This window comes from Molothrus ater, chromosome 15, assembly GCF_012460135.2.
Source record: "Molothrus ater isolate BHLD 08-10-18 breed brown headed cowbird chromosome 15, BPBGC_Mater_1.1, whole genome shotgun sequence".
Classification (NCBI taxonomy): domain Eukaryota; kingdom Metazoa; phylum Chordata; class Aves; order Passeriformes; family Icteridae; genus Molothrus; species Molothrus ater.
The window spans coordinates 321,640-346,649 of NC_050492.2; the positions used below are offsets into that span (position 1 = coordinate 321,640).

The 25,010-nt window shown below is 44.6% G+C and overlaps 1 protein-coding gene across 6 annotated transcripts in view; it reads left to right on the top strand.

Annotated features, from left to right (window-relative positions):
• KCNIP1 (potassium voltage-gated channel interacting protein 1) overlaps positions 1-24,650 on the top strand; it is a 295,414-nt gene extending 270,764 nt beyond the window's left edge. For all 6 annotated transcript variants that reach the window (XM_054516442.1, XM_036391543.2, XM_036391546.2 and 3 more), the window contains 7 exons: positions 3,317-3,441; positions 13,541-13,610; positions 15,048-15,118; positions 16,745-16,852; positions 17,784-17,888; positions 18,457-18,519; positions 20,749-24,650. In XM_054516442.1, coding sequence (XP_054372417.1) covers positions 3,317-3,441; positions 13,541-13,610; positions 15,048-15,118; positions 16,745-16,852; positions 17,784-17,888; positions 18,457-18,519; positions 20,749-20,796 — 590 coding nt within the window. In that variant the 3' untranslated portion in view covers positions 20,797-24,650. The remainder of the gene's footprint in view (positions 1-3,316; positions 3,442-13,540; positions 13,611-15,047; positions 15,119-16,744; positions 16,853-17,783; positions 17,889-18,456; positions 18,520-20,748) is intronic.
• Positions 24,651-25,010: the final 360 nt, after the last annotated feature.

Consider the following 25,010-nt stretch of genomic DNA (forward strand, 5'->3'; position numbering starts at 1 on the left):
ACACTAGGAGCCACGAGGGACCAATGAACGAAGCCCAGGGGAGGAGCGAGGGACCCAACTGAACCAATAGGAATGGCCCAGGGAGGGAAAGGCTCAGGGGACAAATCATATGTTAGGTAAGGGAAGATTGACATAGAAATTTCTCGAAATGAAAGGGGGTTGGTTACAATGATGGACAGGTAACTGGTGGGAGGAACAAACCATTATGAGGGAGAACATGGGGGGAACCAAATCTTAACTTATAAAAAATAACCAACTTTACAATAAAACCCGTAGAAACGACACAATGCTACACTGTACTAGCTAAACAATCCTCAGCCTAGGACAAAATTCACTGCAGCCATCTGGTGTGGAAGGGATTCATCCTGGGATGATTTCAACAAATGTTGGAAATAAAAACAGAAAAAGAATAAATTACCATGTATCAGTACCTGTAAGCAGAAGAAGCCTTCTGCATTAGTTACTGCTTCCCCCTGATTAGTGAACACGGAAAACCCAAAAAAGAAAAAAAAAAAAACAAAAAGAAAGAAAAGCAGCTTTGCTAAGGTTCAAGCTCTCACTGAGCGGCTGGATGGTGTCCAGCCCCTGAGTGTGTGTCTCCATTGTCTCCATCAGCAGCACAGGGATGTCTTGCCAGCTTGGAAAGGATAAGGATGCTGTAAGAACCAGGCAGGTACAGGTGTCACTGAGCTGGGGAGGTGACGACACTCGCCCCTCACTGTGTGTGCAGTTGGTCCCAAGGTCTCTTCATGCATCAATGAATTGAAGAAGAAAAATTAACTTTAAAACAGCAGCAAGGTTGTTTCCTACACTTGAATCTCTCAGGAGAAAACTGTAAACAAGGCAAAACTGAGGAATAATGTGGTATTAGATAAAATATCTTAACATCATTCCTATCAGAAGTTTAAATTTGCATGTGTTTATGTATATACACTTCTGCTTGCACTCACCACCCTCAGTGAAGTTCAGTTTAATAAAACTGTAGTTGTAATAAATGCAAGAGCTCATATTTCATACAGTGACACCTGGGAAGAGCTGGAGGGACTGAGCCAGAATGATAATGAAAATGCAAATAAAAGGAAGTACAATGCCCGTGATAAAAAGTGAGGGCAGAGGAGGAAGTGCCAATCTCCTGGTTTGCCACTGAAGTTTCTGTGGTTAATGTATAGGTGGAAGAAACAGGTTGAAAAGAGTTGACTTGAGAGCAAGCACTGAAAGGAAACAAATAACAAAAAACACCAAATCTTTGTGGAGGGTGAGGACTATTGAGGTGGATTTTTCTCTCCTTTTTTCAACCACTCATTTCTCGTCCCTCATTTTAAAGAATTTCTTCCCCACAATTTTCTCTTTATAGCTTCTGCATTCCTTTGTTTTGTGTCATTAATTCTCTTGCAAAGAAAATGGCTTTCCCCCTTTATTTCAAATTACTTTTTCCTGTAGTAGACATCCTTTTACATTTCCTTTCTTCTAACAGGAGTTGTAATTTCTAGATTCTTCATTTTCCCTTTGTGCGGGGAAGGTGTGTACTTCAGGCTTCTTTTGGCCCCTTGCCAGCCTTGAGTCCCTTTTTCTTTATCATGAACAGCTGATACTCTCCTCCTGTTCCTTGCTGTTACAGCCTCTCACCTTTTTCCCTGCTGTGCAAGGGACCTTCAGAACAGGATTTAGGAATACATTTTATCTGTTCAAGCCTACAAATGCTGACTGTGATTTTGCAGATGTGGTGGATTAAGAGGATGGCTGAAGTCACCAATATTTTGAACCAGTTTCTTAATACTGACAAAATGAACCAATGTTAATTAAGCATTAGCATTTGCTGACATGTGCCCTCCTTAATAATGGTCAATTTAATATGTGTATATGTATGTGTGTGTGTATTTCTGCAAAATTAATTAGCTTATGAAAATACACCTTTGGGCTGGTCTGTTCTGTTCTTTCACTAAGCTAGTCTGCTCTGAATTTATGCCTTTCCTCTATTCAGAGTAACTCTATTTCCTTGCAAATTTCGATTTAAATTGTTGGCTTGCAACAGAAATGACTACATTATGCTTGAGCCAAATAACCTAAAATGTTTTTACAAGATATGAATTGTGCAGTTTTTGACAATAAGGGGAGTGTTTGCTTTTATGCCAAGCAACTTTTGGGTGTGGATTGGATTTTCACGTCAGCTGAAGGCTGGATCTGGTCTTTCAAGTTTAGAGAATCTCAAACTGATAGACACTAAATATCTATGTATTTGAGCATTACATACACTGCTGGGGGATGGGCTTGGCAGGGGAAAACATGCATCAAAAATGAAGTGAGGTTATGGTAAATCAGGGTGTGATAGTATCTTTCTTCCTTGTAGAACACTCTCTTGAATAAAATGCATAGAAGTGTTTTTCCTTTATATCTCTTTCTCCAAAAAGTCCTTCTAAATTCAGACTGTGGTATATGGTAGAGATAATTCATGCTATTTATGTATAAAATATTGTAAAATCCAAAGCTATGTCACAGACCACCCCAGCCAGGGAGCAGAGCCTTATTTTTATTCAATTAGTTCCCGGAGAACGTTAATATCAAGCCTGGAGAAGCAGTCGGGGTGAACCACTGGGGAAACGCTGTCACTTTGTCAGTCGGATCCTGGTTCACCCAGCACCAAAACCCGGGTTCGACGCTGCCCGAGGCTGTGGTGGTCTTTCGAAATTCTATTTTTTGTTATCGATCTAATAAATCTTTGTTAAATTTTTTATAAATTTGGCTACCGATTTGGTAATTTATAACAGGCTGAATTAATTCCAGATTCTGCAACTGTGGACAAAATTTGAATTTCTCCTCGGACTACAGTGACCTACAATGTCTCTAGAGCAAGCTTTTTGGTTAGCACACAAAGGAGAATCCCTTGGTGTTTAACCCCAGTATAAGGTCGTTGTCTGATATGCCTGATCATGTCTGCTCTCACTGGTACATTTGCACAGCTAGAAAGCTAAAGCCAGTACTTTAGAAGTGCCATTTCTCCACACTGTCTCAATATTTAGGTATGAAATGCCTGTGTCTGCTTTTTGGAGCAATGTGTCTGCTGCCGCCCTACTGCTGTCACCACCATTTTGGCTCTGTGAATGGGCAGCTAATTGGCAGCCCAGGAAGAAATGTGAGCTATTGCCTTACTCCTGTGGCTTTTATTTTGCTTTCAGGAGGTTGAAAACAGTTACACAGATCAGTTCTGTTGGTGGTTTCTTTTTGATCTGTTGCTCTTGAAATCCAGTCTGTCCTATCCATCATGTTAAAATAGCAAGGGTAGCAACCAAAATAAATATTTTCCTGTCTTCTCTTTCAGATAAAATTGAAGATGAATTAGAAATGACGACAGTGTGCCATAGACCCGAGGGACTGGAACAGCTTGAAGCACAAACCAATTTCACTAAAAGAGAACTTCAAGTTCTTTACAGAGGATTTAAAAATGTAAGAACAGTACTGCAATGAACAGAGTCTAATATGTATGTCCTCACCAGCCTCAACTGCTCAGCTTGATTTTGTATTATTCCCCTGCTAAGCATTAGTAGTTTTGTACAAGATCTCCCTTACCACAGAAAATGAGCACAATCTGCCTCTCCATCTAATATTTATGACACTGCAATCTGCCTAAAACTGGGTTTGGATGAATATTCAGCACATAATGGTCTCATTAAACTTGTTCCCCAAATGTCAGCAAGCACAGTTCAATTTCCTCAGCTGTACTTCCGCCAGTACTTGAAGATAACCTGAAAATGTTTTCATGGCTACTTATTTAAACCTTGTTTTCATCTCCTCATGTTCAAATATAAGTGGTACTGTTCGCTTGTGATTACGTGCCCAGGATGGACATTTCATCCCTTCTCTAGCTGCAGAAATCTTGCTCTTGTAGAAGAGCACTTTAGGACTTTAAGGTCCTGCATAAGTAGGGAATAAGGCTGGAGTGGCAGGAGCTAAAGAGAAACCAAAAGCTGAATGTGTGTTAAGACTGAGGAGACCAGAGAGAGGCTGCAGATATCTGGGCAAGCAGGCAGTAGTGCCAGCTGGTGTGACTGGGTGTGCAGAGAAACTCCATGCCCAGTCTTGTGAGCCACAGTTCCAGCCAGGCTCCCTGGGAGCCCAGAGTCTGCAGCTCCCAAGCCTCAGCCTGGCTCTGCTGCTGCCTCTCAGGGGCTCCTCACAATCAGGAGAAATGGATGGGGAATGTTGAGGCTGCATGGAGCAGATGCTTTATGGACCTTGAAGAATGAGTATTCATTACATGTTTGCCTGAGGGTCAGGATTTAGTCACCCAGGTGGTTTGTGCCAGCCGATATTTTAATGATGATTAATAGGTCAGAATCAAACTGTCTCAATAAACACAGAATGGTTTTTATATTCTCTTGCAGGACAGCTCCAGCATTTAGAAACCATTACAGCAAAATGCTGTAGTTTCTCAGTCAAGTCTATTGGGTAAAAACTTGTCAAAAGAAAGCTGGGCTACCTTAAATACAGGCAGTTCTGAGGAACCTGTGGGACTTTGAGAAGGGCCTTTATTTTTGACAGATTTTTGAAATTTGATCAAATCATGTTTCCAGTGTATATTTGACTTTTCCAAGGAGTCTGGTGGTTTCTCTGGTTTATTTCTCTGCTCACCTAAATGGGCCAAAGCACAGCTCAGCTTTCTGTATTTTTGTTAGTGTGTGTGGCATATTTCTGCAGCTTTGCTGCACACAGGAGGTCATTTCATGTGTGAAGTTGCCTAACTAAACACTGGTGTCTCTTTATGCTTTTGCCAGCCAGCAGGAAATCACACGGCTTTTGAGACAGAACTTGGCAGGTTAACACCTTGATATGACATGACTGCTTACAGAGTGAGGTTAAACCCAGTTTTGCTAAGATCTCTACCATGCCTTCTGTATCACTGTTGGGTGGGAATCCTGTGTGGGAGAGCTCTGCTCTGTGCTGGGGGGATTTGCGACTGCAGATGCAAACCTGTGAGACAGACCTGGAGCACTCTCAGCACACAGGACATTTACCCCTTGCCTTTTCTAATTCTGCTAGCACTTTGCACTACAGAGGCATTACCTCCCAGGGCAATAGTGGCAGACAAGGGCATTTAACTTGTGACCTAAACCTAGGATATCACTGAAGGTCTTGGTATTAATTGCCAGTGATGGCAAGGTCTTGGTTTATATCTGGATATTAGGACAAAGCAGGCTGGTTTTATCCAGCTAATCTGCGTACAATATACACAAAGTTTCGTATGTAAGGTTTAAATTGACATGAAAGTACAGCTTTAACACTGGTAGCCTGCAAATCCTGGTTTCAATGGGGTGGGTAATTATGCTCAAGAGGCAAACTGGCTCATCTGTTACCGTATTTGCTATTGTACCAAACAGTCTGGTCCTTGGGATGATGTTACAGTGCCATCTGGAGATTCAAAATCCCTGTGGGAATACAGTAATTTTCCTCCCTGGCTTATACTCACTGCTTGTTCTCAGTGATTATTGCACAGGTCCTGTTTAATCACAAGGCAATACCTGGATAATCACAGAGCAATTTGCAGGAACTTGTGTAGGGGACAGAGGTCCTGGCTGCAGAGGATTTAGTGCACAGGAGCAGGGATGATGTTCCACCAAAGGCAGCTCAGCACAGCCTGGGCTGGCTTCCGGACTAGTGCTTGTCTGACCAGGGTCCTAATTCTCAGTACCTTTAAACCTGTTCTTTCTGTGTCTCTGAATTCTGTTCCTGCACCCCCCCCCCCCCCCCCCCCCCAGATTATCTCAGTCTCTACCCAGGGTGTCACTAGTCTGGTCTGGTGGTTTTGCCTCACAGTGATAGAGGATGCCAATAAATTCATCTCCAGAGAAGCTGAGCATGCTAACCAGGCCTGTATCATTGCTGCCTGGCCAAATGTTCCCTCTCTTTGCCTTCAGCTTGCTTTTCCAGTTGTGAGAGGGTGCCACCCTCCAGCATCTCTTGGTTGCAGGACCAACAGTTCACAATTATCTAGCAGTTGCCTCTGCCCGCAGGATTCTGCATTATGTGAATGGTCTCCTTTGCACCTCTCTGTTAGCTGTGGTAAGACTGAAGCCAGACTAACGTGAGGTGTTTGGTCCCATCTCTTTGGCTGAGATTCTAAAAAAGCAAAGTTACAGGCAAACCCATCAGAGCCTTTGGTGGGTCTTGCCTTAGTACAACTTAACAAAAGAAAATGTGATACCTTCTGTCTACAAAAGCACCAGAATTGTTTGAGCTAAACGGGAATATTGGCACAGGAACAGAATGGCCGTGAATAGGCATAGGCTGGAATTAGAAGAGAGTTTCTGCCCCCCAGAGGAGTAAAGTTTGGTGGCCAGTCATGGACTTGCAGGGAGGAGAGCAAGGAAGTATTTTTATTATTAAAACTGATACATTGATGTCTAATGAAGTGACCAACTATACAGAGATTTGAGCTTGGTAATTCAGGATCTTCCACTTAGGCCATGTTTCATGACTTGCATTCTTTGGAATCGAGTACATCGATTTAAAAGAACTGGAGGTTTTGTGAGTTTTTTTGCTCAGTGGGGGGGTTTGTGCTCTTAGGGGAAATGCTTGTTAGCTGCAAGGGATAATTTCTTAATACTGAATCAGGAAACAGACAACCCAAATGACTGAGGAGCTGCTGGAGACATCCTTACCTTGCTTTACTGTGTGTATTTTAGCAAATCTGTAACGTAGGGTAGTATGAGATGTAACTGTAAAAAAAGCAGGATTACGGAGGTTAAAGTGAGCAGTACAAGCAAGGGAGAAATGTACTCATACTTTAATAATCCCCAAAACATCTTCAAAGTGGGAGAACATAGAGCAACAAACTACATGGAATGTGTGAGTGCTTAGAGATGCAAATCTGGATTGTGCCTTTGTCTGTGGTCAACTAACTTACTGCCTCTAATTTAGCAAAATGTGGCCCTGGGTACTCATCCTCATGTTCTGGCCAGCTGAACTCAGGAGGGTCTGAAAGGCAGGGCATGCTTTGCTCCCCTGTGGTCCCTGCATCTCTACTTTGCACATCTCTGAAAGCAATCCGTGAAGTTTATTTCTAATTCCAGCAGAGGAAAAATGCAACTGTTTTATTTATGTTTTATTTTCCTTTTGGTTTTGTGGGTTGGTGTGTTTGGTTTATACATGGATTCAGCTCCTTTGTGGTATAGTGATTTAAAAGAAGAGGGTAAGTTCAGATGCACAGTTTGTGCTGCCAGAGCTTGATAGTCAGCCCTGGGAAAATGAGGGATTTGTTCTGTGCTTGATGACAATACAAAAAAAAAAATGTTCACTGTTTGGCATTTTTAAAAACTTATTAGTTTAAGGAAATGAGAAGGGTTAACCTAAAGCCCTGCTATCAAAGAAAAGCCTTATGAATACTACAGTGAAGGACTGTGTTCTTCTTACTGACAAGGATTTTTTCTTGAATGAGTGAATCTTTATTAACTTCAGTGGAATTTTAATTGACACTAAGCTCACCTGCTCTGTGTCACAAGAGAGATTTCTTTCAAGTCAGCAGAATTAAGTAGTACTGTAGCACTAATGAAGCCTCTGGAGCATTATTTGGCTCTTATAAAACAAAAATTGTGATCAATTAACTGCAAATAAATTGGTAGTAGCATATGTGTCTGAAAGCAATCCAGTTATAGAGAGCTAAATGGGCTGATCAATGTCAGCACTGCCTCTCCCCAGCACTCCTAGAGCTGTGATGCAAACTTTCATTTGGCTTCCAGATGGAGCATCAGAAGCAATAAGGATCACGTAGAAATTCAGAAAATTAAGCAGGCCCAATGGCCCAACTGCCAGGGTAGCCCTTGCCCCTGTGAGAGAGCACAGGCAGCAGCAGCAGCAGCAGCCACGTGTGCATCTCTAGTAATAAACAGAAGGAAGGGACCTCAGGGACTCTGCACTTGTGGGAAACATAGAGAAAAGAATGATCAGTCCCTCAACTACAAACCGTCTTTCAGCAGGTGAAGTTGTGGTTCTTAGAGAATGCAACAGTTGTCTTATCATGAGGAGAGAAGGAAATAAATCTTGGTGTAGCACTGTGCTGGAAAGGATGGGCCAATTGTGCCAGGCTTGATTTTAAAAAGAATGGCAGTTTAGTGAAGTACTCTGCAAGGGCCCTGTGCAATCTTGCAGCAACAGCAGTTCAGTGGCCAAGGAGAACACTGCTACCCAAGAATGGCTGTGGATATGGTTCTGAGCCTGATCAATGATTAAAAGATATCATTAATAAATATCAGATGATTTATTTAATGTATGTTAGCTTACAAGCTTCAGAAAACATGTATGTTTAGGAAATATTTGGGAGAATCTCTTATGGTAGCTGTTAGCTTCTATTTAATTATCTTCCTTTGATGATTTCTGCTTTACACATGAAAAAGTAACCACTTTTCTTGTGATAAGGAAACCAGGCAACAGATGTTTTATGAGGAGCTTTGGAACAGTTTGAGAATAGTCATCTAACCAGAAATCTTGCAGCCTACAAAATCACAAGTGGCACATAGATAAGTTGTCTGATTGACTGTTTGCTGTCTCTGTCTAAACAGCAGTTCAGGACTCTCAGGCAAGATAGTAGGAGTCAAGTTCCAAGAATGGAAAGCTGGTGGTTCCTTAAGCAAACAGTTATTTATATTTTGTGAAGTTCCTGGCTGAACCACCTGTGTTGAAGTGAGGCAGGGATCATAGCCTGACACAGAGAGGGATGCATGGAGTGAGTATAGTGCCAGGAACAGAGGAACTTTTTTGATCCCAAGTGTGCCCTCCAGCTCAGTATAAGCATCAAGCCTGGCCATACGTGCCAGTTCTATGAGTGAGTTTTATGAGAGATTTAGCCTGCTCAAAGAATCCATCTCCAGCACCTCCTACCAGCAGGGACAGTGCTCTTGCTCCCTCCTCCCTCCCTGATGAGAGCTTGGGGAATTAAATGGCTGAGTGGGATCAGTGCTGCAGCAGGACACAGACCCCAGGGTCTCTATTGATCAGTGGCTCAGAGTGTGGGAGAAAGCTGACTTTTCTGTGTAATTCAGTGCTCTTTGAAAAAGATGGAATGATGTGGTTATTTTATTGGTTTGCTCTGGTTTGATTTTCAAAATTGGTTGATAGGCAAATTTGAGGAATAATGCCATCAACTGGGAAGTATTTTCTCTAACTGAAAACATCACACGGTTAGGTAGCAGTGCCCAAGGCTCTGTAATGTATGTTAGAGCAACACTGAGCTGGTGGGGGTGTATTTATTATTGAGGTTTGTTTGTAAGGACTTACTAGTGTGCTATGGATTGTTAGCCTGGCTACAGTCTGCTGCTGAGGATTAAAAAACAGGAATGAAACTGCTGAAAACACAGTTAGAAATGTTAATAATGGTAAGCCAGCTTTGGAGATGCTTAGGATGAAACTGCAATCTGAATTACTGTCATGGTTTGACACTGGCACAATGCCAGTGCCCCCATGAAGATACCTTCTCCATTCTTCTACTATCTCTCACTCGCCCAGACCTCTCTCACACTGGCCCATTTCCTTCCTCATCTTCCACTCTATCTTCTAGGAAAGGTCAATGTTCTGTAAAGTTCTCATTCTCTGAGAAGGGGTTAAAAGCTCCTACAAGTGGCTGGCTGAACCCCCCCCTCTTCTCCGTCCCAGCCGTGCTGCCGGCGCAGGCCCATGTTTATCAAGTCTCAAGGTTACAGTCCCAGGCAGCGGCTCTCTCTCTCTCTCTCTCTCTCTGTGTCTCTCAGGGGGGGCTGCCCGATGGCTCCCGGTGTCTCTCTCTCTCTCTTCCACCCTTCCACCCCGGGGCTCAGGCCTACCTCTCCCGGCCACATGGCTTTCCCCTCCCCCTGCCCAGCCAGCAGCTGCACCGGGGGAGAGACCCGAACTCTTTCCCACCGGAAACCCAAGAGGACCCTCCCAGGGGAGAGCTCTGCTTTTAACCCCGTGTTCTCAGAGGCGTGTCCAAGTCCCAATGGCCAGGTTAAATGCCAAAAAGCTGCAAGCTTTAAAGATCAGCCCCTGCAGCAGCCCAGATCCAGGTGCCCCAGTTGCCAAGGCTGTGGTGGCCTTCAGAGCGTGCAGGTGGATTTTGCAAGCCTGTGGCCTGCTGCGGGCTCTGGGCCCGGGAGTGCCTGTGGCTCCAGCAGGAAGGGTGGCTGAAGGTTTGCTGCCTGCTTTGGTGGCGTGGCTGCAGGGGCCAGTGCTGTGAGAGCCCCCTGTGTGAGAGCTGGAGACAGCTGAGCTCTTGGGGACACCGCTGTGCCCCAGGCCAGGAAGAGCAGCAGTGCCCAGTGCCAGGAGTGGTGTCAGTGGGAGCCCCTGTGCACAGGGACTCCCAGCACCAGGGTGGCCGTGCCAGGACCCCCAGGGACCTGCAGCCCCGGGAAGCCGGAACAAGTGGAACCCACAAGTGTGCAAAGGCTGTTTGTGCGCAAAGGAATGGCAAGGGAAGTCAGGTTTTAAAAGAAACAGTATTTATTTGCCGAAGATCGCAAATCTAGGATTTATAGAACAGGTTTCTTTGTAACAATCTTCTTTGCAACAACAACAACAACAATGTACAGAACATATTTACATGGGATCCAATGGAATACCAATCTTCAAAACGTATTTACAGAGAACTTTGAATGAACTGAACGTATTTACAAGAAACTTCCAAACTTTCCAACACGCTTACAAAGGCATGGCATGTGTGCCATCATCTGCATCAGTCCTGGAAGAAAGGAAGCAGCAGAGCTGGACTCAGCTGCCAGCACTGGGCCCAGCAGGGCTGGGAGCTGGGCCGCAGGGGCGGGGACGGGGCTGGCAGGGCTGGCGTGGCCCCAGGCAAGCGCAGGGCAGGCCGGGGCTGGTGCTTGTGCCACCACAATGCAGGCCCCCTGCGGGCACCGTGTCCCTGAGCGGGGCCATCCAGCCCAGCCCCAGCCTGGAGTCAGGGGAGCCCCAGTGTCTGTGGGCAGGGCGTGGGAAGCATCTGCCTGTCTTACTTGTGGGGCTCCATCTTCAGCCAAGGACCATGGGCTCCTCCTCATCCTTCTCGTCAACTTCCATCTCTTCGATGTTGTCCTCCTCCTCTACTTCCATCTCCTCGATGTCATCCTCCTCCTCTACTTCCATCTCCTCGATGTCATCCTCCTCCTCTACTTCCATCTCCTCGATGTCATCCTCCTCCTCTACTTCCATCTCCTCGATGTTCTCCTCTTCCTCTACTTCCATGTCTTCAACAGGGGAGGAGATGGAAGGAGAGGAGGAGTCCACCTCCATCATCTCTTCCTCATCCAGGCCCAGGTCCACTTTCATGTCCTCCACAGTGTCTCTGGCAGTCTGCAAGGGGCAGCACAATCTCCCAGTGGGTTTCCTGTCCCACACCATCCATTCCCACATGGCTGCAGCCTGCCCAAGCTGCGTGCCCCCTGCCTGGAATGGCACCGTACCTCCAGTGGCACATCAGCACTCATCCTGCTGGGATTGGTGCTCCAGAGCATGCGGCAGGAAAAGCCCAGGCAGCAGCAGCAGCTCAGCGCTGAGGGGCAGAGCACACAGCGAGCAGCAACTGACCCTTGGCAGCCGGTGGAGTGTCTGCTCTGCTCGTTTCCAGGTCCTGGACGTTCCACCTGGAGCCCTCTGGGAGCTGTGATGTCACAGAAAGTTCAGGGTCGCTGCGCAGTGGGAGATGGGGATGGCAGAATGATCAAATCCTTGCATGGTTTGGCTTGGAAGGGACCCGCAAGATGATCTGGTTGCAAGCCGAGCAACCTCCCAGCACACCAGGTTGCTGCGGCCCCTGTCTCTCCTGGCCTCGGATGTTCCTGGGGATGGGGCATCCACTGCCCCTCTGCCGTGGTCCCTGTGTCAGGGACCAGCATGCTGAGAGTAAAGAACTTCTTGCCATCATCAAATTTCTTCCAACTCTTGCAGTTTGATCCCATTCCCCCTTGTGCTGTCACTAGAGTTCCTGACAAAGAATCCTCTCCCACTCCCCTGTAGCTCCTTCCCAAACTGCAAAGGTGCTCTGAGGTCTTCAGTGACTTTGTGTACTGTCATGGTTTGACACTGGCACAATGCCAGTGCCCCCATGAAGATACCTTCTCCCTGGTAGCTGCTGTGAGATGTGACCAGGAATAAGCAAAGCAGGCTCCTACTTAGGGAAAAAGAACCAGAACTTTATTAACTACTCTACAACTACAGATAAAAAGGAACACACACACACAGGGAAAATGAAAACTTCACAAGTGCATTTCTTCCTCTCCCCACCAAATTTCCAACACAATACATTTGGTTCCTCAAATCACCAACTCTCGGTCCAGCAGCACCTTTTAGACAATCAATCCTCAGTTCATCAAGAGGAGAGGAGTCCTTCTTGTGCCATGGGCTTCCCCTGGAAACACAGCTGAAGCCTCGTGTGTTTCTGTGTCACTCGTGGCACTGCCTGGAGAACATCTGCCATCGTGACTTCTTCCTTTTCATGTCCAGTGCTCTCACCACTGAACACGGACCAGAACTGCTTCTAGGGTTGTCTTTTAAGGATGCTCTGTCCCGATCCAAAAAAGGCACAGTCTCTCCTTTGGGACACCTGTCCCCACAATCTCTCCTTTGGGACACCTGTCCCCCCCATATTTTCACCCCCTGGGGCCGAGGGGCGTCAACACTGAACCCTCTTGGTTCTGAGGCCATTGCCTCCCCCTAGAATGCAGTCTCTGTATCACAAGGAACATGGTTCTGTCCATGGCTATACAAAAAGAGTCCAGCAAAAGCTACTCCATCATCTCTTCCCACTAGGATTCTTCTCTATTCTTCTACTATCTCTCACTCGCCCAGACCTCTCTCACACTGGCCCATTTCCTTCCTCATCTTCCACTCTATCTTCTAGGAAAGGTCAATGTTCTGTAAAGTTCTCATTCTCTGAGAAGGGGTTAAAAGCTCCTACAAGCGGCCGGCTGAACCCCCCCCTCTTCTCCGTCCCAGCCGTGCTGCCGGCGCAGGCCCATGTTTATCAAGTCTCAAGGTTACAGTCCCAGGCAGCGGCTCTCTCTCTCTCTCTCTCTCTGTGTCTCTCAGGGGGGGCTGCCCGATGGCTCCCGGTGTCTCTCTCTCTCTCTTCCACCCTTCCACCCCGGGGCTCAGGCCTACCTCTCCCGGCCACATGGCTTTCCCCTCCCCCTGCCCAGCCAGCAGCTGCACCGGGGGAGAGACCCGAACTCTTTCCCACCGGAAACCCAAGAGGACCCTCCCAGGGGAGAGCTCTGCTTTTAACCCCGTGTTCTCAGAGGCAGACCCATGTCCTAAATGGCCAGGTTAAATGCCAATATTAAAGTCTGAATATCCATTGGCCAAAAACACAGCATCCCAAAAAACACATTTCCTGTCAAACCACCACAATTACTTTAATTTCTCCAGCTGCACAGCCTGTGCATGCAAAACACTGTGAGAACAGGAAGGTGATTTGTTTCATTGCTCTCTTTGGGCTTGTAGAGTTTTGCAAATGAACCTTTACAAACGTGTGTTTTTCTTGATTCTCTTTCTCTCTTTTTTTCCTTTTGTTTTCCAACAGGAATGTCCTAGTGGGGTTGTTAATGAAGAAACATTTAAACAGATCTATGCACAGTTTTTTCCTCATGGAGGTAAGTGGAGTGCTTTGTGCCTGTCAGAATTCTTGAAGCCCTAACATTGCCTACTGCCAGCTGGCTGCCAAACTGCTGCAGATCATCTGTGCAAGAAATGGGAATCAAGCTGAAGTTTTGAGGGGTTTTAGACAGAAACACAAACATCAAGGTAATAAGATTTTAGGCCTTTGAACAGTTATTTCACATAGAAAACCCCCCATAAAGATTGCCTCTCAATGTCAGCTCTGCATTCCCCAGGTCCAAAATAGAAACTGGGGGTTGATGTTTTGTTCTGTTCTGACTTTCTGTTGGCAGAAAGTGGAATTGCTTCCCCTCCGTGTGTCTCTGCTTCCCTGCTGTTGAACTGCTGGGCATGTAGTGTCTAGCACAGGAGGGTCTCAGACTTCTTTTTGGTCTGAAAATTAATCAAAACCTCCTTAAAATTCTTAAAGCAGTTTTTTGTTGATAAGTAAACTTCTGGATACCTGAAATTATCATTTTTGGTGTTTATGTGACTAAGACAGGACCATGTCATGAATGGGCATATTAAGGTATTGTATTAAATCTCTCAAATAATACATGTTCTTGCCTTTTAAAAACATCAAGAATCTATATATTCTAATTGGATATGTTTATACGCTGTTGACAAATTGAAAGAAATTAGTCATTTAAGTGGCTTTTTAGCAAAATATTAGGTATTTGAGGCTTTCCAAAATATCCCATTCTGTAGTAGCTGCAGAACATAGTCTTTGGGGAACAAAAACCTTTCTGCAAGGGTGTATGTGTGCATGTACATTTACTTAAAGAAGGTCATTTACAAATGTTTTTTCAACTAAATGTCAAAATAAAACACATTATACTTATGTTTTACCACCCGTGGCACCTCAAAGAGGTACATCTATAAAAGGTTTGCATTAAATTTCATTATGAACTTGATGATTTCCTGTCATGATTTTCTAAACCCAGCAGTTTAAGATTCAAAAGGACAAAAAAATACCTCTAAGTGAGATTGCTCTCCAGCAGCCATGGGTCAAACTCAAGTAACTGGAGCAAGACCCTTCTGAAGCTGGGCATTTCCTGGGGGGGGTCTCTGTTGTGTCTCCCACAAAACAAAAAGGTACAGAAAGGATGTTGCAGATTGCAGTCACTCTTTGATGTCTTTGCTGTGTTTCCCACCATTTGAACCAGAGACACTCATGGTTGGTGGGAATTTCCTGCTTGTTCTTTCAGGTAATGCTCCAAAATCCAAATAGTTTCTACTGTAATAAAAGCTTTTGCATTTCAAGGCTGTTTTAAGGGAGGGTGCCAGGATTTTGCAAGTCCATGGTAACATTTACTGGTTCATAGAATACCTGGCAATGTGTCGGGGTTGAGTTGCATACAGAAGGAAAACAAATTCATGGCTTGTTTAGAACCATCAGTGTATGATGAGTGCCTGTCCTTTGTGCCTTTCAGATGCCAGCATGTATGCACATTACCTCTTCAATGCCTTCGACACTGCGCAGAATGGCTCCGTGAAGTTTGAGGTGATTCTTTGCATCTTCCATCCATGCCACTTTCTCAATTTTGTGTTTTTAACCTTTTCTGTCCAGTCTTTATTGCAAAGTAGTAGGACGTGTTGGATTAAAGATTAGAGGTTTCAGTCTAAAGCCAGTCAGTGTTTTCAAATCTGGTTCACTTTAGTTTATGCAGATGCAGTTCCATGTCAGTAAAGAAATATCTGGATTGTGCTAGTTGGGATCAGAGGGAGAAAGTGCAAAGGCTTATGCAACAGAGAGGAGTGGCTGAGGAGGGTCCCATGTGAAATGAGATGAGGGACACAGAAAACTTGCATCTTGTACCTTCTGCAGTCATCACACATAGCATAATGTTTTGAACAAGCATCTCAGGTACTTGGAAACTAAATGCACATTTTAACTAAAAGGCCTATTGCAGTGGCTACAAACAACCTCTCTTCATGCTCAGCCCATAGCTGTAGGAGTGCAAAGGGATGTATTAAATCATAGACTTCTGGAGGATGAACTCCATAGTCTTGAAGACTATAAAACTCCTATAAAACTACAAATCATAGGCAGTCTTGCCTTTGCTGTCAAATGTCCAAAACCTCTGTTGATTTCCAGGTAAGACTGGGAAATGTATCCGTTCATTGAATGCAAAATGGGGATGTTTCTATATGTATCTGTGTGTCTCTGTGGCAAGGGCTGCAGTGGAAGGTTTGCATGGGGCAGCTCCTCAGTAGTTGAAGGTGTTCAGAAACCTAAACAATCTGAGAACAGGAAAATCCTGTTAAAATAACAAACAAAAAAACCTCCAAACCTAGAAAGTGCTGACCTTTCATTTCTGACAGATCTGTCTCTTAACTGGTTGTCAAACATGAGTATTTTGTCCCCTTTTTTATCAAAAAATTCAAATTCTTCAGAGGCTTGGCAAGAAGGAGCAGAGGTTTCTAAGCAGTGCTGCACCGCCCCATACAGAGCTCACGGAGGTGACTAAAGCTATTAAATGAGTTATCAGGAGCTGTATAGCTCTGTTAGCCTCAAGCTCTGCCTGTGCTAAAAATCCCCTGTGGCTATGCTACTCTCAGTGCCTGAGCCACTGTGCAGTATAATTAATAAATCACAGTTATCAGAAGCAGTATCTTTACTGTAAGCAAAGAAAACCAATTAAAATAATGTGTCCCACACTGAGTAATTAGTGGTGGGAATCACATCTGGTCAAGTCTGGCAGATTTTGCCGGAGAGCAAAATCTAGGGCTCCCTGTGTTAGAGGATTTTCTCTCTCAGATGGGATTTTCTCCCTTCTTTGCCAGCACCTCAGTCAGGAGGTAAGAAAGCATCAGCTTCTACTTCCACAGGCACAGTCCAGCTGTGTTTAATCAGGTGGTGGCAATCTGAGTGACAGGTCCTTGCAGCAGGGAGGAGAAAGGCTACTGGAGCATCTGGCAGTGCTCTTAAAGACCAGACATCTCAGTGAATGCTTCAACCATTGAGTTCAGTCAGAGAGGACACATTTTTGGAAAAGGGAGCCAAAAGAGTTTGATAAGCATATGCTCCATCCTAAAAAGATAGATCTTTTGACTGGCATTGTATAAAGAGGGTGACTTAGAAAATGATGTTATGAGAATTCTCACTTCTCTCACTGCTCCAAACCAGGATTTTGTGATGGCACTGTCCATTCTGCTACGGGGAACTGTTCATGAAAAGCTGAGATGGACATTTAATCTGTATGACATAAATAAAGATGGCTATATAAACAAGGAGGTAAGGCTGTTCCTGACAAATATGGTTGATTTTGGAAGGGAGAGTTGATTTGGTTTTGTTGCAGAACACAATTAATTATACATGCAGCTAAGTAAATGCAAATCAGAGTGGACTCATGCATTTGTCTGTGTGGAAGCAAAATGCATAGGGGTCTATTGCATGATTTTCTAGACATATTTTCCTATATTATGGTACCTTTAATGAATTGTGTTATCCAGGAGCAAAATGTTGGTTCCGCCTCTGAGCCACATAAGCTTTGTGAAGGGGAGGGTGATGGTGGCAGAACTTTGTGACTAAGGCTCAAAGGCTTGCTTTCTGCACAAGGAGATACTGTGGGGGTCATCCGAAGCAGCACCACTACCAAATCCTGCATTGTCATCTGGTTTATTCTTCTTAGCTGGTATTGCTTGTTCCTGTTATGAGAAGCCTTAGTTTTGAGCATGGTGACCTTGAATATGTGTCAAATACAAATTGGTCCACTCAAACCCATTGTGCATCCCTGGAGGGTTTGCAGTTACTGCCACCAGTCATGGAGCTGAGGGGCAATTTGTGCAAGGTATGGGGAGGGACCAGATTACCAGTTCCAGCTGTGAGGGTCCCCAGCCCTGGAGGATGCCCTTGGGACAGGGTTGGTGCCACAGTTGGCTGCCCTTGGTGCCAGCACCTGCTGTGTCAGAGCCAGGCCAGGGGAGGGGAAGGGAGGGGAGGGAGCACTGGGAGCATGTGGCACTGTGGGGGCAGAAGGAAGCAATTCTTTCTATAGGATGTTTGTGTGTCTGGTACATCTGTCTCCATGCACATGCACGGGCATTCCAGGTGCTGGTTTGTCATAGGAGAAGGAGGGTGAAGAAAAGGGCAGTGCAAGACAGAAATGGGCCCTCATTTCTTTTAATTTCCTTTTTGTGTTTGTGCTGGCATGCTGCCATGGCAGGAAATGATGGATATCGTAAAGGCGATTTATGATATGATGGGAAAATACACTTATCCAGTGCTCAAGGAAGATGCACCAAGGCAGCATGTAGAAGTGTTTTTCCAGGTACCTGGGTTTTTATTGGTTTTTCTTAACACTCAGACTAGGCACTGATAGACTTTCCTTGTAAAGCTGAGTCTTATACCTCGTTATATATTTCAAAATAAACCCTAGCATCCACTCAGCCTAGCACTGCAATGCCTGCTGATTTCCTGCCTCCAAAGGTATCTCCCATGTCTCTTAGCCTGACCCTTTGCCTTGGGATGTGCCACGTCCAGTAAGTCTGAAGCCTCTGCATGTGTTGCAGGCCTTCTGTGCTGCTTCTCCCAGTTGCCCTAAGGACTGACAGGAATGTGGGTGTGGGTCGGTCAAGCAGTGAATAAATAAACGATGGAATAAGGACAGAAGTTCTGGTGTGTGTCAAGAAAGCAGTTAGAGATGACCTCAAAAGTGCTCCAAATCCCAGAGTAAACAAGTCTTTAGCAGTTGGCCAATCCAGCACTGGCCACTGGCCACTTAGTCTGTGGGCTAAGCTTAAGTGCCCAGCTTTATTCAGGTTGCATCAACTAAGATACTGTACTGTAACAATAGTGTTACCAATGTAAACTAATTTTTACATTATTTTATTTTGCAGAAAATGGATAAAAACAAAGATGGAGTTGTAACTCTAGATGAGTTTATTGAATCGTGTCAGGAGGTAAGAACTAAGTTATAACTGCAAGGAAAGCTCTATCTCATGTCACATCATTTGCTTTCCTTTGGATAAACTCTATTTGAAACAAGATGCTGGTCAGGATCCTGGGTTTTCTTTGCTCTGTGGAAAAAAAAAAAAACCAACCCAAACCAAAACAGCTTCAAGACTGAGTTTGTGATGCCCTGTGAAGCCTGTGACTCAATAGCGAGGTAGGGTGAGGCAGAATATGGGAGATGATGTCTTCATGTGCAGTGCTTTTATTTTCCTGAGAGGACTGCAGTCCCTGATTCTACAGACAAGCAGACAACTGTAGAGAAAGCTCTTAACTGTCTTAGGTTGTTTTGGGGTTTTGTTGGTTTGTTTTTGGGGTTTTTTTCTTCACTTTGAGAGTCTGCTGCTGTCCCTGTGTGCTGCCCCAGATGTCATTATCAGGTACCACATTGCTGGAACTGCCCAGAGTCAACGGTGTCTTCAAATTCTTGTAATTACAGCATTGAATTATAAAACAAGTTGATGTTTTCATGGTCAAACATTAAAAGCAAATGCTGTCATTGTAGCAATGATTTTCATTTTTCCTCTGTTTTGGAAGTAAGCCCCCTCTTACAAATTCCATTTATGAGGTTGGCTCTGTTAAGATTTGTTGGTACTTTTAGCACTGGCACAAAGAAGCATCTGTGTTAACATGCAATTGGCCTAATGTCAGTTGTCTTAGGCCTGGACTGTGTGAATATTCACTCTGAGATATCTCTAATATTTGACCACTACAATAATAGTGTAAAAGGTAACCTCTGCCTTTTGGAATGTTTATTTTGGTGCACTGAATTGCATATTGGCCCTTCTGTGCATTTTATGTTGCCTGGAAAATTCCTTCCAAGTTCTGCAGCCAGACAGCTCTTCTGTCCCTGAGCAAGGGGAAGGTGCTCACTGTGAAGGGCTGGGCTGGCTTCTGCTGCTTTGGTGTCAAACCTGGCTCTGGCCACATCCAAGTCTTTGTCACGGACTTCAGGCAGCCAAATCCTTGTTTAGCAGATGCATAATAGAAAGCTAATGTTTTTCAGTTACTTTATTCTTGGTCCCTCCTGATTGTTTGGCTTTTTTTTGGCACCATCTTTATTTAATCATTTGTGTTGTGTATTATTCTGCACGTTTGTAACTTGCCTGTAGGTGTGTGTATGATCAGGTGGTTTCAGTATTGAAGCAGCTTTACTTTACCTATAACTGTTAGAGTTTTAATTCTCTGTCCCTGTTTGGGTTTGGTTCCTTCTGCCATCCTGGCACTGGGAGCTGGGCAGGCTGATGCACTGTCAGCTGCTGTTTCCTGGCAGGCAGGAGCAAGCTCTGCCACACCAAGATTTATTCTTTTTATCTTTATGAAAAACAAACCAAAGTGCACAGCAGTGCTCACCTGTGCCTTTGCAGCAGCTCTGGCTTGAGGACAGTGAAGCCCTGGCACGACCCTGGAGAGGTTGATTGGCTTCCAACTGCTGCTGGGTGAGCAGTGACAGGGATGATGCAGCCTCACAAAACGACTGAGGAGTACTGTGATAGATCTCTTAAGCTGCTCAATGTGGAAAATTGTTTTCATGTTACAGGCAAACAGCTGTTCTGAACTGAATTCCTGAGAGGAAAAAAACCATCATTATGTTTTTGAATACTAATCTGGTTCTTATCTTGAAGTAAAATTCCAATACTTTAGGAGAAATAATCCAGGATTTCCCTTGTGTCTGTCTGTAACTTTCTCATTTGGCTCTAGGAACTTTGGAGAGGCTGAGGTTGCACAGATTGCATGTGTTTTGGGTTTAAATTGCAATTTCTGGCAGGAAGTGCTCCCTCAAGGCAGTTTGCTTGTTGGTTCAAAACCTGCCATTCCATTTGGACTTGTGGAGCACATTAGCCAAGAGCACATTTGCACACCCAGGGTCAGGGAGGGATTCTGAGGGTTGAGCACAGGCACCCACCCAGTGCCCTGCCCAGCACAGCTGTACTGGACATCAGGCTCAGGAGAGGACTCTGTGCTTGGTGTGCCTCACACCAACCCAGGGCCAAAGCACAAGCCAGCTGCTGTGCTGAACCAGGCCTGGGCACTGAGCCCCAGGTCACAGAAGGGGAAAGCATTCCCAGAGCAAGGCTGCTGCCTGCTGGAGAAGCAGCAGAGCTCCCTGGTGCCAGGCAGGGTTATGAATTGTGCTTGTCCATGCTGGTTTCATGGGAGTATCTTCTCCTTGCTTTCAGGACGACAATATCATGCGATCCTTACAGCTCTTTGAGAATGTCATGTAACCAGAAGAGCACTGGAGGAGTCTGAGACTTCTGTGTAACAAAGATCTTCTTTCTGGGTGAAAGATTTTACAATTGAGCCATGTCCAATGTGTGAGGATTTTGTATGATATGTCCAACCAAATGGCAACTGAATGCAGCCGATCCCACCACTTCTCCCTGGAAGATGCTGGTGGACTTTTCTTTCATTTTGGAAGCATGTGAATATTTTAATAAGTCCCGACAAGAGAAAACTGCTGCTCAAAGTTCAATGAGTAATACAGAGCATTGTTTGCTAGGCACAAATCCTGCTTTTAATCTAGCAAGCTTAATTCCCTATAATAGCACATGTTGATAGCTATTCAGCCATCAATTGCAAGTGACAGCTCAGTCCATACCTCTGTTTGGCATAATGTTCTGTGGATGCCTTTGCTGTTAATCTGCTTTGACAAAACCCCAATCTGCCAGGGCAGTCTGTGAAAAAATGAACAGTCAATGTACCTGGAACATTAAACAGACAGCCCATGTAGCCAGTACCCCCATTTCTGCAGAGATCTGCTTATCCTCTCACATGCACTGGTGCCACTATGCTGAGTTTAGTGGAGTTCTTCCTGAACATATTAATCAGGTGATCTTCATGCCAGGGTGAGTCAGAAAGGAGCAGAACATGTTGCACATATTAATATAAAAGTACAGGACAAATCCTGTTCAGGAGTGGTAAGTTTCCAAGAGACCAGGCAGGTGTGTAAGGGCTGGTACAGAAACACATGAACACATGGTCTGGTCCCAGCTGCCTGCTGAGTCCCAGGGACACCAGGTGATGCTCCACAGTGCATCTCAGCAGCACCACGGCCATGTGCTCTGGTCCTTTTGCTGTAGTTTGGCACACACTTCCCAGGTTCATCACTGGACGTTACAGTCAGGTCTTACCCCCCCTTATGGATTTATTTAAGCTTTCTTGTTTGACTTAGTGAAAAACTAAGATGCAGCTGGGTTTCAGCGTGCAGACCTTGGTACCTACAAAATGCCCAGCACATTTGATTCTTGAATTGTATTAGCCTCAGAATCAGCTCCCAGAGCCCATATTTTTTTCCTACAAGGCAGTAGTATGCCTTGTATAAGCCCCATTTCTTTGCTAATGCCAAGTAGAGTATTGGTTTAGGGGTTTGGTTTTTTAATTAATAAAACAGAAAAGTTCTGTAGTGAATGTTTAATTAATAAAACAGAAAAGTTCTGTAGTGAATTTACACCAAGATTGGATGATTTGTCAGCTGGGGAACGTCAGAGTCTTCTGTGAAGAAGCCTTTTAGGAAAGCTGACCCACCAGAGTGCCATTGTCATCTCCAGGCAGACAATGGCTGAGAAGCAAAGGGAAGAAGGGAACGGCCGGCTCTTCCAGCTGCTCAAACCACGCAGATGGGACAGTCCCTGCAGTAGTGCTGCATCATTCCCATCCAGTGAGCATCTATTGTTATTGTGTCACATACTATACTACAGACAAAGTGTTAGCACTGAAGATATATTTTAAAAATTATGTAAGTGGAACATTTTTATAATACAGAATATACAGAATGCCTCAGTTCTGTAGCCCTAATTTTATAAAAATATCATCTATTGAATCATTCCTGATTACAGAAGTAGGTATGATCAGTCCTAGTACAATGATAATGCCAATTCCCCAAGATGGGGCATTTTCCCCTTTTACTGTGCTCCCCCCCCCATACACTTCTGTGTAGTCTTAACTTTATTTCTCTAAGTTGTTCCCTTGCCATCAAAAGTGGTGTTCAAGTAAAGTTACATGTCTGCAGGAATGACACCTTAGTCCATCTTGTTTCATACAAATACTGCCTTTCATACAAATACCATTAATGAATTCCTCCCAGCAGTGATCCAGCAGCTCCGGTGAGGGGCTGGGATTTGCAGGAGTGATGCCCTGCTGTGGGAGTACCTTTCCTCCAGTTGTTGGGTCATTTAGGCTTTATTTAACAGGCACTTTGTAAAGGCACCAGTTGTAGCTGAAATAATACACAGTTTACACCATTCCTTCTTGATTCTTCTTGCAATCATTTCAGCAAATGACAGAATTTAATATAATTACCAGGTTTTCCCTCCCACCGAAACTGCTTAATCTATTATTCTAAGCAGTTCACTTCAGCAGAGGGAGAAGTGATCAGGCCAGTGGAAATTAAGGATTTTAATCAGGCTAGCACAGTGCCTTTTTCCTCTAATAGTCTTGCTTCAAGGGTGCTTAATGAGATGGCACATACAGACAGAAGTGTTTGGAATGTGCCCTTTTCAAAAGAAAATGTTATTAGTTGCATGATGCCATAGTCCCTGAAGCTAAATTAATTTCTGGAGTTACTGTGATGAATTTGGCCTCATCTGTGTTTCCTGGCCTGCTGGCAGCAGTTCTGTGGGGGCTGCCTTTGTCACCAGGGCTGTCACTGTTTTCTCTGGAGTGTTGCTCCAGCTCAGCAGCAAACAGCTGCTGTCACTGTCAGTGTGTGCTGACGTGCATTGCTGATCAGAGTGCCAGTACTGACCCTGCACTTCTGCCATCTCCTTTGCTGCTCCACTGTGCCTGCTTTTCACTGCCAGCAACAATGAGGGTGCATCAGGTAGAGAGGAACATGCTGACAGCCACACTGATCTGCCCTTAGAGGATAAGGAGCTTTGATTTGGAACCCACTGGAGTCAGTCCCCTCCCACACACCCCTGATGTTCTGCCCTGTGTTGAGCTCTGCACTTCACCTGAAGCCCACAGTAGCTGAGACAGGAGGACTTGCAAAGTGTCACCCACAGCTGCATTTTCCCAAATCTCAGATTGCAGAATCTATCTGTGGCAGAGTCCTTGCCAATGCAAACCCAATTATTTCCCTGTGTTTGTCCCTGATCCCACTGTTACAGCCAGAGGCTGAGATGCACCAGTGCATAGAAGGCCTCTGGGCTTTCCATCAGCAGCATCTGTCCATGGCAGGTGTGCTCCAGTTGGCAGGTGAGACATCAGTGACTGAGAGAGGTGCTCTCTGCATGGAAATGGCTTTGAGTTTGTTTTTCATGTTTTCCGTGAATGTTACTCTACTGTAAACTTGCCAAGCCTCCGCTCTCATAAACCAGGCTTGCAATATTTATGACAAACACTACTACAGATTTCTAAATAAAACACACTATGCTACTCCAGTCTCCCACCTTCATCAATCCTCCTGCCAGTAGACAGAAGGCAGTCAGATTCTCTGTCAGTGCTATTAACTGTGCACATTTCCTGCAAGTTATGAATGTTTAAATAACGTCTGAATCAGGACTCTTGACTGTTTCACTAGTTACAAACATTAGTCTGCATCTTCATGCCAGCATTTTATAAAGAAAGCCTTTCTAACATGCATTTTAGGTAACAATCTGTTGACAAATAGGAATGTGATAAATGATAATGCAAAAAAAGAAAAAAAAAGTAAAAAAATAGTACCATGCCTCTTCTGTGGCTGTTTGTTTTCCTATTCCTCTGAATGCAATGCAATATTGTGAGTAACCATGAGCCAATCTAAAGGCTTGAGACACAAATACCCTGAGGTTCAGGCATCGTGGGCAGTGGCATTTCCTGACTGCAATATGTGTTGAGAACAAACACCCTTGTATCCGTGGGTCACCTCTGATGAGATAGTAGCAGCAGTGTGTCAAACTTTTCTTCTTCTTTATGGAAGTGCCATGAAAGACTAAGGAAATGTGCAAATAATGTAAATTGTGATATCTAAAGCCATGTTAATGGATCAGCCATGTACAGCTTCACTGTTACAAATGCTATTCTCCAATGGCAATTTGTATTCAATTTTGTTGAATGGTTTTAAAAATGTTGGTTTTAATAATAAAAATAAATACCTGTAGGAGGGTGTCCTTTCCTAAATCCAGTATGTATTTTTTCTCAAGGGACACTGTTAGGTTAAAAATTTGCAATGAAGCTTTTAAAACTGGGACTCAAACATATATCTGTGTGGGTGGGGGCTGTAAAACTGAACTGTGCCGTGAGCCAACACTTACATGCCAATGATTTATTTGCATCTCTGATACAGGGATGCTCTTACATCTGATGTGGTGGCATATGCTGAACTGATAGTTTGGCCCTTGTGTAAAGTTCAGAAATGTTCTTCTACCTGCACCGCTGATAGTAACTTAGGGTAGTGAAAACTGCAAGCTTACAGGCATGACTTTTCTCTTCTGCAGTTCTGCTTAAGTATAAGCAGGAA